Source organism: Pelodiscus sinensis, chromosome 10 (assembly GCF_049634645.1).
Source record: "Pelodiscus sinensis isolate JC-2024 chromosome 10, ASM4963464v1, whole genome shotgun sequence".
Lineage (NCBI taxonomy): Eukaryota > Metazoa > Chordata > Testudines > Trionychidae > Pelodiscus > Pelodiscus sinensis.
The window spans coordinates 21794363-21807400 of NC_134720.1; the positions used below are offsets into that span (position 1 = coordinate 21794363).

Here is a 13038-nt window from a genome sequence, read left to right on the forward strand (position 1 = left end):
GCTTCAGCTCTGTGTGCTGGGGCTTTGGTTTTGACTCTGGGTAACAGGGCTCAGGATTTAGGCCTGGGCCCCAGTAAGTCTAAACCAGTCCTGGCAACCTCATTAAAAGGAAGTTACAACCCACTTCCCCACAGTTTTAGAACCACTGATCTACATAGTTGCCTGTTTTTTCCGAGAATCGAGAGAAATAATATCTCAGCATGATATATGTGCTTCACCAAATCTGTAGCTAAATGCTAATTCTGGTTTCTTTTCCTATAGATGAATGAAGAGATGTTATGTCAAGAATTTGGGCGGTTTGGACCATTAGCTAGTGTTAAAATTATGTGGCCAAGAACTGATGAGGAAAGAGCCAGAGAGAGGAACTGTGGTTTTGTTGCCTTTATGAACAGGAGAGATGCTGAACGAGCATTAAAGAATTTAAATGGTAAAAGGGACTTTAAATTGTGTCTAGTCATAATTACCTTTTGTGGGAGGCTTGATTATAAGTTTGGTAGACATGTATCCTAGAGTTAAGTTGTGTCAGAATCAGAGGGGTAGCCATGTTAGTTTGAATCTGCATAAACTGAGAAGTCCTGTGGCACCTCATAGACTAACAGTCTATAAATCTATCAGATTTAGTCTATATAAATCTGTTAGTCCAGTGTTTCCCAATTTTATTTGGCCACAGAACCTCTAGAGTTGCTTTGCGATTAGTCGGGGGGAGGCAAAGACACCCCCCTCCACTTTTAGTTGGGGGGGGGGGGGGAGAGACCTGACGCAAAAAAGCTCTGTCTTTAAGAGGGGGCAGGGGAGTGCCGGCTCCTCGCGGAACCCTTACTTTCGCTTCGCAGAACTGCGGGGGTCCGTGGAGCACCAATTGGGAAACACTGTGATAGTCTATGAGGTGCCACAGGACTTCTCAGTGTTTCAAAATGTTATTGAAAACATTGCATGTGATAGAAAAGTTTGAAACTTACCATATTCTTATTTCATTTTTATTTGCTAGTGCAGTTTTAAATGCCATTTAAAAATAAGATTGAAGTTTTATGGCTTGCTTTCCTCTGAGAGTGGAAATAGTTTTTCTAATTGCAAAGGGTGGAAAGAATGCTACTGTATTATACATAATTAAAACATTTAAATAGTGAATTGATTATTTTTCGTAAATAGTTAAAGGTGTGAATTGAGGCAGGTCTATACTTAATATTTGTGCTACTATAATAAAGTTGATTAGAAGTGTGAAATTGTTACATCATTTTCATATTTGCCAAAATCTTGGTATAGATGCGGATAGACTGGCAAAATAGTGTTTTGAAGATGTAGTGTGTTTCATTTGGGGAAATGACATAACGATTCCAGTGAAAGCACATTCTTAATAATGTTAGCTGGGTCTATATTAGGGCCATATCTACGTGAGTGAACTGTCAGGGTACGTCTAGACTGCATCCCTTTGTCGGCAGAGTGATGCAGATAGGCAGGTCGACATTGCGAATGAAGCGGGGATTTAAATATCCCGTGCTTAATTTGCATAAAAATGGCTGCTATTTTTGCCAACTCAGCACTTTGTCGCCAAAAAGCGGCAGTCTAAAAAGGGAACTGTTGAGAAAGAAAGCCTTTTTCAACAGATCCCTGCAAGGAGGCATAAGGGATCTGTCAAAAAAGGCTTTCTTTCTTGACAGATCCCCCTCTAGACTGCTGCTTTTTGCTGACAAAGTGTTGTTTGCAAAAACGGTGGCCACTTTTATGCAAATTAAGCACGGGATATTTAAATCCCTGCTTCATTTACAATGTCACCCTGCCTAATCTGCATCACTCTGCCGACAGAGGGATGCAGTCTTGACATACCCTCAGTTGCACAACTACCAATGAAGTGTACTGCTCTATGACCGCTCATGTAGTCACTCTTTGCTGATGGGGGAGAGCTCTCCTGTAAACATAATACAAACACCTAAATAAGAGACAGTAACTATGTTTGTGGGAGAGTGTTGGTTGTGCACAGGAGTGCTTATGTTGACAAAAAGCTAACACCGCTCAGAGACTTGTGGGTTTTTTTCATACCTTGAGCAGCGTAAGTTTTGCTCACAAAGGGGGTAGTGCAGACATTTCCCATAGTACCACTGTATTGGCAAATCTCTTTGTGTAAACTAGGCCTAAATAATGCTCTACAAACTATTTTATAGCTCATCAATTTGATATGAGTATTAGAATCAATTGAATTTAGGACAGTGATCTTCAAAAACTTTGACTTGATGCACAAATCCTGTGCTGTTAATACTGGCAAGTTATGAAAAGAAAAACCTGCCAAATGAAGAAATAACACAAAAAACGAAAGGAAAAAGTACTTAAAGTACTGCTTTCATGTAACTGTGGGTGAATGGAAAGGCTTTCTCTCCAGCCTACATATCCAATTTTTTGTTGTTGCGAGTGAGTGAAAAATTTTTTACTTGGTTTAAGGAAGATACAACAAGCTATAGAATGGCTAATTTGTGATTAATTCAGTTTTGCCACAATGACTGCCAGTGGTTGCTTTGAAGTTGAAAATTCCCAGAGGGAATTCAGAATGTTTTGGATAATAAAGAGATCATGCTCAAAAAGGTCATGCATTTAAAATTAAATGCAAAAGTGCATTTAAAATGTGTGATATTTTTATTTACACTCACTAAATTGTTTATCTGTGAATAAAACTTCAGATTTTTCTTTTAACTTAGTAGTTACATATTTATCCCAATTGGGGAATAAATAATGAACAGTTTTTATTGTCTTTGCCTTACATACTTCCTATTTTGTAGTGAGAGTTGTTCACTTTCCTGTATATTTTATTCATACTATCTTTGGCCTTTTCTGAAGAGTAGTTTTTTTTGTTTAGTACTCATTTCAGAACTTCCATATGGAGAAACCTAATATTTGGAGAATGGAGTGTTAATCACCAGTATATATGCAAAGACTTTATGGTTACTGTGGATTTAGTTAGTTTTTAACAATTCAACATCAATGTGCACGGTACTCTTTTGACAGCATACTTTGAACCCCTCCAAAAATCTTTTATGTAGTGGATTTTCATTTTGGATGGTTGTAACCTGTAGGGATGTTAAAAAGCAGTTAATTAGGTAATGTGACTATAATCACTACAAGCTGTGGGCTCCCTGGGAGTGGAGCTGGTAGCCAGTGCATGCATACTGGGGCTCTTAGCTGCCGGCACCATTCACAGGGAGAACGCAGCACGGGCCACAGCTAGCTCCCTTGGAGATGGTGTGTGTTGGAAGCCAGCATGTATCGGCTCCTGCCTGCTTCCCTTCTACTGGGAAGCTTGCTGCTGTCCGTGACAGAGGCAGCAGTGTAGAGGTGGCAGCTGGCTCCCTGGGCGTGGGGGGTGAGCCTGCATGTAACTGTTCTGGTAACTGATAAGTTCATGCTTATCAATTAACCGTTTAAACAGTTTTGCTATTACTTCCCGAGTAAAGTGCAATCTTGATATAATCTTACCTGAGTAAGTGAAAACAGATTAATTTTAGTATAGGCAGGTCTGGGCCCAAAAGCCATAAGGAAACATTGTGAACAGTGGCACAGTACCAATTTATAACATTGCTTACAGTTTTTTTCAACTAATTCACTTTTACAGGCAAGATGATTATGTCCTTTGAAATGAAGCTAGGTTGGGGCAAAGCAGTACCTATTCCACCACACCCAATATACATTCCACCTTCCATGATGGAGCACACCCTCCCTCCACCTCCATCAGGACTGCCTTTTAACGCTCAGCCTAGAGAGAGATTGAAGAATCCTAATGCTCCGATGTTACCACCACCAAAAAACAAGGAGGATTTTGAGAAGGTAACTTAAAAATGTACCATGGGCCATATCTAATTTATATATATTAAATCTATGGTAGTCTTTTTCAATGGCTTTATAGAATTGCTTTGTTCAGTCTGTTTCTGGTGGCCCTTAGCTACACAAACTGAGCTGTTCCCCGCCTTAGCCTAAGGGACCTTTATCCCTGAGGCACTGTCTGACTACATTAGGCCATGGTATTGGGCCTTGTCTTATTTTTATTTCTCTTTTAAATCTGGCCATCATTTTCCCCCTCCAAACTCCCTGGGGTTTTTTCTCCTACGTCCCCCCTTTCGTAAGCTGCCAGATTTGCAGTGTCTAAATTATTTCCTTTAAAGCAAATGCTACATATGAATTCAGATAGCTTAATTTTTACACTAGAATGAGCTCATAAAATAGTTCTTCTGTCTAGATGGCTGCTAGTAAGTTCAGACTTTGAGTCAGTATTTGAGAATAGCTGGAGTCAGAATGTTTTCAGAGGTTTTTAGAACATTAGCTATGACAATAAAATGAAGGGTAAGTATTTTTTTAAACACAAGCCAATTTGATTTATATTTGTAAGAAGTTGTTGATTAATGAATGAAATTTATAAGATAGGTTTATTTTTTAACAGGCTTGGGAACAGAGTAGGAAAAATTAGTATGATTCAGGTCAAATAGTTGAGAACTGTTTCATAAATTAAAATTCCTTAGTTATTCTCAGTGTAGTACTTATTCAGTGCATTGATGTGCATTCCGACAGGAATGTTCTAATACTTTGCAACTAGTGAACTTTTGTGATTCACTGAACACAACCATCTGCTTTTTATGTAATTGCTTAGTTATAACTTTCCAGCAGTGATTGCCTGCAAGTCTTGTGATAGATGTGTAGTATTTTCAATGCATATGTATATTTTTGCTTGTTACTTGTTAACAATACTCACATATTCTATGTTTATTATCTGATGTGACTTCATATACAGACTCTGTCGCAAGCCATAGTCAAAGTGGTTATCCCAACAGAAAGGTACATGTTTTTCTTTATTATTACTGATCTAAATATAGAAAATATCCCCTTCGGAATTTTAAAGAAAAATTGTGATGTTGAGGAAAAGGTAATGGCTTGACTGAGCAATGGTTCTTTCATACTACTTATAATAGAAATTCATTTATTTTACAGCCTATATTTCACACTTAATATTTACCTCAGCAGTTTGGTGGAGAAGAACAGAATTATGATTTTCAGCAGCCAGACTTGAATACTAGGGTATAGTTCATGTAATTTAATCAGAGAACATTAGTCTGAGAAGTATTTAAGATTAGTGACAGTTCTGTAGATCTTGCCATTAACATCTGAATAATTCAGAGCTATAACATTTCTGTATATACTGCTTTCTTTTCAGAATTATGAACACATAACTCAGAACTCTGGTGTAGTTGACCCTATTGATTGAGCTTCATTACCCTTTTTGTTTTGTTTTGTTTTTTTTGTTTACTTCATACACAGCAGTCAACTAAATAGGTAATCAGGTAGAAAAGGGTGTTCTGTAATGCAATGAGTATGTATTTAAGTTTGACCTCACATTAGTTTAACTGCCAAGGCATTGATGTAGGTACACCCTTGCTCAGTTAAGCTAAAACCTTCTCCCAAACATAGGAACACAACACTGGTTTAAAAATTAATGAGCACAAAAGAAACCAAATTCTCTTTGACATTGGCCTTGGTGAGCAACACCAGCTGAACTGTCTGCGGCAGCGGGGGACCAGGAAAACATCATGGGATGGATTGGGAAAGTATACAGTTTTTGACCAGACATTGGTACGATCGGCTCCAATAAATGTGGTTTTATTGTAACTGAAAGAAATTTTTTGTTGGCCAACTTAAGATAATTGACATTTTTAAATAATGCACTTTAAACCATCATCCTTTTGTACTACACTGTTTTTATTGTCATAAAATAGCCCCTATTTTTTTGTGTGTAAAGGGTTTTGTGTAAATAGTTTAAGGCAGTAGTATAAACACATTTTCCAGCATACACAAACAGTGTAATTTTACTAAATTTCAGGATAATGCAACTTTTGATTAGTTTGATGTGGAATTATTACAGTGGCCAGCAGGAATTTGCCTTTAAAATCAGACTTAGTAAGTTGTATTGGTTAGTAAAGCAAGTATTGAAATAGGAATGTTTGTAATGTAACTAGCTTTCAAAGAAAACTATGCTCCCATTTTATGTATTGCAGCATTTTGAAAGTTCATGTGGTGAGGAGTACTTATCACATTACCTGAACTGTGTTCAAAAATAATTTTGAATTCAGTGTTTTTTAGCTTCCTGTTGGTAACTTGATTGAAGTGACATTAGTGATGCCAGTAGTGGGAAAAGACTATATGATGTCCCTACTGTGCAAATTTATGTAATTGACTTCAATGGGACTGCTCATACAATTGCAGATAATGTGTACATATCTGAAAGATTAGAGGCCTATGATTATAAAGCCAGTTTCCTTTCTTTTCCTTCGAACAATACTTAATTTTGTATATATTTTAGTTTATACACTGAAAATTTTCTGTTTATATTTTCATTGTTTTGCAAGCGAAACTGGTTTTAAAGTATTGTACTCTCATTATAGGTATTAAAAGTGATATGGTCTTGTCAGAAGTGTGATGTACTAAATCTTTTCTCCTGTGCAGTTGTGCAGTTAAGACTGGATATTTTTCTAAAATATATGCTTTTGTTCAGTCACAAATAAATGGACTTGATGGAGTTGCTGGTTGAACTTCCATGGTTGTGTTATGCAAGAACTTTGGTTTGCTAATCACAATGATCCCTTCTCACCTTAAAAATCTATGAATTTATCAGCATCAGGAGGCTCAAATCTCATTTTAATTTTTCACTGTTATTTTCAAGTAATTAGCTTGCTGTTTATGAAACATTCTTGCTACTTGGACTTTCAGAACACTGCACTGAATAAAATGGCTGCAGAATTATTTTGAGTATGTTGTCTGCAGAATGTTTCCAGGCTTGTTGTCAAATGTAGTATCATGCAGAAAAACACTGAGTTTTAAGTAGGGCTTAGTTGAAGTACTGCTTTTGGTCTTTTGTGTAATATATGAAGGAAATGCAGTCCTAGTAATAATTAATGCATAATTCAGACCATTTGCCAGTTTCTAAGCTGTAGGAACAAATTATGTTTCTTTAGTCTTAAATTTATTTTTCATTACATTCTTTAGTTTTGTGGGGAAAAAATAGTCCAATTACGAATTTTATATTTGTGAGAGCTTTGAACTATTATGATGGTAAAAAATAAAATAGCCATCACCTAGTAATCATATGGTACATGGAGACACAAATGAAGTAATTCTGTTATTTTTCTTTTATGAACAGTTACCAAATTTTAAACATAATACTTTATGGATTTTATCCTATTTTGGAGTCACTGAAAGGGAAATATACGTACAATGTTTGAAGAGCCAATATCCTTTTGTTTTGCTTTTAAATAACTGATATGGGATAGAAACACAAAGCAGCTAAAAATAAAGCTGTGTTTTTTTTTGTTTTTTTTTGCTTGTACCACATCTGAAACACTTACATTGTGAAGCCTTTCATTGATGTGCAGGATGTGACCTATATTTGAAAACTTAGGGCCCTGTTTCAAAATGTAAACCTGTTTCCATTATACTTAATATTAATTTAGCCAAAAGAAGGTCACTGTTAAATAATAAATGTATTCTGATTGAAAATCAGGTTCTGCCATATTACAGGAGTTTTATCAGTCTTTAAGTGGGCCTAAATTTTCAAATTAAATAATACCTTCAGATTTTCATCCAACAGATTTGTCTAACTGTAAATGTCTAAGGCTGTTGTGGGGAACAACATGGAATCTAGCTTTCTTTATAGATTTTGGAATTTTAATTTGGCTTATTGAGTTTGGGTTGCTACAGAATGGATGAAACAGCAAATGGTATGTCTTGATAAATGACACACAGGTTTGTTTTAATGGCATACATCTTAAAATGTCGATCAAAAGGATGTTGGCTCATTAATGACCTAATTTTAATAAAATCTTCATCTGGTTTGTATAAGGAAAGCTGATGCACAATTTTGCACCCTCAGACATTTTTTCTTCTGTATTTTTTAACTTGAAAGCTGGATGGAGTTTCTATTAAAGTGGTTACATGATAATTTGTATTAATTTTAAGTATAACAAGCAAACAATAGACAGTCTACAGAACACTAACTTTTAAAATGTATCAACACTAAATGATACATTAAACTAGAATGTATCAGTACTAGTTCAGGGATAATTTTTCGTTGACTAACTTAGAAAACTTTTTGGTGTTCAGTTGCCCTTTTTTATAAGTAAGATCATTATGTTTTGACTAAGGAAGAAGAAGACATGGGCTAAATTGTTGAAATTTAGGAATATGAGCTTCAGGTAGAAAATGCACACTCCACCTTTATCAGGCATCTTTTCATTTTAGTATGCCTGTGTTCTTGATGCACATTTAACATTGCTCCATGTTACCTTTTTATATTACTTTTTTTAACAGTACAGCAAAATAATCTCCTGCACACAGTAATAGTATTTTAGGTGGAGTGTAGTTTTATATAGCGTTAGGTCTGAATCCATTTTTCTTTAACTGTGTTGTTGTTGTAGGAATTTGCTCGCATTAATACATCGAATGATAGAGTTCGTGGTACGTGAAGGGCCTATGTTTGAAGCCATGATCATGAACCGAGAAATCAACAATCCAATGTTCAGGTACTTATTTTGTTTAATATTCAGTAACATTGAATCTGTTTCAGTTATTGTTAGTATTTTTTTTAATTATAGTGGGAGATGTTTTCTGGATGTGTATCTTGAATGTAAATAAGTTATTTTTTTGAAAATTTGTGAGTTTTACTAATTGTTCATGTGTCCTGAATCAGAATGAAAGCTAAAACGTCAGCATTTTTTGTGAAACAAAATTTCCTCCCTGACAAAAATTTCTAAACAAAATAGTTTCAAAATTATATTAATTTTAAGCACAACAAATTTTTTGTGTTAAATAACAAAATATTATGTTTTGACACTTTCAGCATGATTTTTTCTAATATTTTAAAGACAAAATTTTGTCAGTGAAATTTTGATTGTTTCAAATGGTAAAGTAGGTGTTTTTCCAATGATAAACTGTTTCAGAAAGCTCTCATGCTATTATAGCCATTGGTACAATAAAATTCTTTCAAATGTCATGCGACTCCTAGTAGTCTGAAGAGTTCAATGTCATTGATAATGAAGTATAAAATGCATATTTTACACAATATATTATATGAACACCAGACTCCAGTAGAAGTTAGGAGTCTTTATATTAACTTGGAGCAGGAATCAGATAAAATCCCTAGCACAGCTGCTGTTTGTCCCACAAGAAACTATGGCATTTTGTAATTTCCTTTTGTCCTGAATCTGAATGAAACTTCAAAATTTCCTACAAAACAAACTTATGAAAAACTTAAATTCAGTCTTGGGGGCTATAATAACTCTTCAAGCTCATATATTTCCCACTTGCTGAAGGACAAGCCACTTAATCTGTATAGGTCCAGTAGCTGTGCTATCAAAATCCTACTCTGTCCTGGAGCACAAGGTGCTCTAATGGAGTTCTGCATTTCATCCTGCTGTTTGTCTGTGTCTCCATGTATTGATTCCCCCAAACTGCTATCGCTGTGCAGGGGCAACGCTCTATTTCTGCTGCTCTTAAGTAGCTTGTGGCCAGAGTGGGATGAGGGGAAGGAGTTGCATATTGATGCCTTTCATTTATTTAAATAGTGTTTCCTTTGAATTGTGTGTGTGTGTTTTAAGGTATACATGTAATAATACTTTACTTTTTAAGGTATACATGTAATAATGCTTTACTTTTTACCCCCCCCCCCTCGTACCTTACTTAGGTTTTTGTTTGAAAACCAAACTCCAGCCCATGTATATTACAGATGGAAGCTTTATTCAATTTTACAGGCAAGTAAAATGTTAGTGATAATTCACAATGTTGCACATGATAAAGTACGGGAACACTGAGTGAAATGTTTTGTGTTTTTAGGGAGATGCTCCAACCAAATGGAGGACAGAAGATTTTCGTATGTTCAAAAATGGATCATTTTGGAGGCCGCCACCATTAAATCCATACCTGCATGGGATGTCAGAAGAGCAAGAAACTGAAGCCTTTGTAGAGGAACCTAACAAGAAGGGTGCACTTAAGGAGGAGTAAGAACTTAAAAGATCTAGTATTTTCAAAGATGTCATTGTGATGTCTTATCTGCTAATTTTTTTAATAGTATGGCATGCTATCCCAGATACCCTACTGTGTTTTACTGTAATGTTAAGAGTTTGGATCTCTTTTAGAACTGTTGTTGCATGTATGTTTTTAGTATCGTTCATGAATTTTTAGTGTGATTAATTTCAAGTCACATCTGGTTTTTGACTTAGATTTTGTTGAGTTTTCCCACCCTTGCTTATTTAACTGCTTGAAAAGTGCTCAGACTGTTGGTCAGTGCAGCCCCCTATTTAAGGGAGGATAATGTCAAAGTATTTGTCATTTTCTTATCTTCATGTGTTGGTGGGTGACACTAATTCCAGAGTGGGCTGGAGAAAATAAATGAACAGTTAAAACTTGCCTGCTTTGGATGTCTGAAAAGACTTAAATGTAAATATTGTCCCTGTTTACTCATCCTATCATTAGAGCCCTGCACTAATTTATATCTGAGTTTGTATCTGAATCTACAACTGTATCCACAAAAATGAGTCGTGGACATCTGCATTGATATAATGCGGATATAGGCAGATTTTCAGAGTTCTACCAATGACCAGCATTTGATCCACCTTGACCCTATTCTAGATAGATGGATTTTAATACTTTTATATCTGATGATTTCATTAACTGGAAATTAAAATATGAAATAGTTACTAATTGGCAGAGGGAAAGTTAGTTCACAGGGCAATATAAATTTTCTTCCGTTTAGTCTAACTGCAGTGACATGTTAATATCAGTAGTGCACAACAAAGTGTTATGTTACAGAAGGAACTTTGTGGCTGAACTTATTGAAAACTTCAACTCAATTCAAAACAGAAGCTGGAAAACTCTGTTAGTCTCTCTATAGTCTTACCTTTCGTTTGGCACACAAATTCTAAGATTATTATACACAAAGGAGAGTAGACAAGAACACGAATTGTGAATACCTTTTTGTATTGAAATACCCCATAAAAACTTGACAGTCACAGGTCTGATACAGAAATAAATTAGGAATAACTCTATTGCAGTCAAAATAGTTAAATCACTTGTTACATAATTGTGAGAGGAAAATAGGGTATAACCTTTCTCTCCTTATATATGTCTTCCATTTTGTCAACTCCCCCCTCATATGTTTAAAAAAAAATGTGTGGACTAGGGATCTAAGCGGATAGTCGACTAGTCCCTCAACTAGTCACTTCCCCAAGCGTGGGAAGCAGGAGCTGGTGCTAGGGAGAGCCGGCTTAAAAAAGCTGGTTCTCCCCTAGCACTGTCTCTGTGGAGGGCAGGGGAGGCATGGGAGGTAGTGGGGACTGGGCATGAGCTGGCTCTTAATACATTTAAAAATCAGAAGTGCAATGGGGAGAACCCGGCATGAGCCAGGGCAGCTGATTCCTGGCTTGCTCTGGGTTCTCCCCACTGCGCTTTAGCCTTTTTACGTTTAAGATTGGTGCATAGTGGAGGAACCCAACACAAGACGGAAATCAACTGGCCTGACTCGCGCCGGGTCCCCCTGCTGCGCTCCAGCCTTTTAAATATATTTAGAGCTTGCTAGCTTTTAATACCTTTAAAAGGCAGAGCCTCAGTGGAGTTAGCTTCCACGGCTGGGAGCTAACCCTGCTGTGGCTCCCTCGCTTATTGACTAGTTGATGGAAAATCCATTGGCTAGTCAATGTTAAATTTAGTTTACTCAACATCCCTAGTATGTACTTCTGTTTCATTATTCTTTATTTACACCATGTAATTATTGCAATATGTGCAGCTGTGGAAATAGGCTACAATGTGGCATAAATTAGAGGAGAGTTTATAGTAGACTTGGTCTGTTTGGTTGGCTAGTTTGTTTTTACATTTTGATTATTTAAGTTTATTTTGGCCCTAAACAAGTTGATTTCACTACATGCTTAATTAGAAACATATAGGCAAAGTGATATTCTATTATATTAAAATGTGAAAAACACTGTGAAATTTTAGACAGAGGGACAAGTTAGAGGAGATCCTGCGTGGATTAACACCTCGTAAGAATGATATTGGCGATGCAATGGTTTTCTGTCTTAATAATGCTGAAGCTGCTGAAGAAATTGTAGACTGCATTACTGAGTCATTGTCCATTTTGAAGACTCCTCTTCCTAAAAAGGTATAAAGCATTTCTCTAATCATACTAAGTATAATTGGGGATCTTTCACTTCAAGGAGTGCATGCAATTAAAATTGTTTCCCATGTTTAGGATGATACTGAGTTTCTGTATTAAAACCAGAGTTTGAAGATTGTTTTACATTCTTCTGAGAGGTGCCATTTTGTTGAAGCAAATTCTTATTTTCTTTTTGCCTAGTATTTTTCCATTTGAATCTTTTCACGTTCTCAAATTAGCCTTGTATATGGGTGAGGGAAGCGTTGCCAGTTCACTGCCTGAATAGAATATTGTGAGTGTTCATACAGATGGAAAATAAATCAGAAATGTAATATTTACCTGTTCAGTACATACATTCACTGTATAACCTTAAGTTCTGATGACTTTTCTTGTTGGCAGTGGAGAGAAACATGTGAAAGGATAGTTGGCATCAAGCTAGTTTAATTTACAACTGCCCAAAGTATTTTGAATTTCCATGTCTTTAGATTTATCTGAAAATATTACAATATTATCACAGCATAATTTAATTTTTTTAAATTGATCTTAATTTGGATGCTCTTTATTGTAGATTGCAAGATTATATTTGGTGTCAGATGTATTATACAACTCTTCAGCTAAAGTTGCCAATGCTTCTTATTATAGAAAATTGTAAGTATCAGTTTTTTAAAATTCTTTACAGAAATTAAGGAATGTAATCATAGCCTTAAAAGTATATCCATCTAGTTCAGTGGGCTCCAGCCTTTTTAACCACAAGATCACCTTTTCAGTTTAAGTGCAATGTAAGATCTACCTCAAACCCCAATACCTTTGCCCCATTTTCTTCATACCCTTCTTGATGTCCTGCCCCTGCTCCACCTCTTCTCCAAGGC

At 36.0% G+C, this 13038-nt stretch overlaps 1 protein-coding gene across 1 annotated transcript in view; it reads left to right on the top strand.

Moving 5' to 3' along the window:
• The window catches only part of U2SURP (U2 snRNP associated SURP domain containing), an 83978-nt gene that overhangs the window by 37511 nt on the left and 33429 nt on the right, over positions 1-13038 (top strand). Inside the window, exons 10-17 of the mRNA XM_075937664.1 lie at positions 262-427; positions 3599-3810; positions 4769-4812; positions 8442-8546; positions 9707-9773; positions 9856-10019; positions 12013-12175; positions 12738-12817. Coding sequence (XP_075793779.1) covers positions 262-427; positions 3599-3810; positions 4769-4812; positions 8442-8546; positions 9707-9773; positions 9856-10019; positions 12013-12175; positions 12738-12817 — 1001 coding nt within the window. The remainder of the gene's footprint in view (positions 1-261; positions 428-3598; positions 3811-4768; positions 4813-8441; positions 8547-9706; positions 9774-9855; positions 10020-12012; positions 12176-12737; positions 12818-13038) is intronic.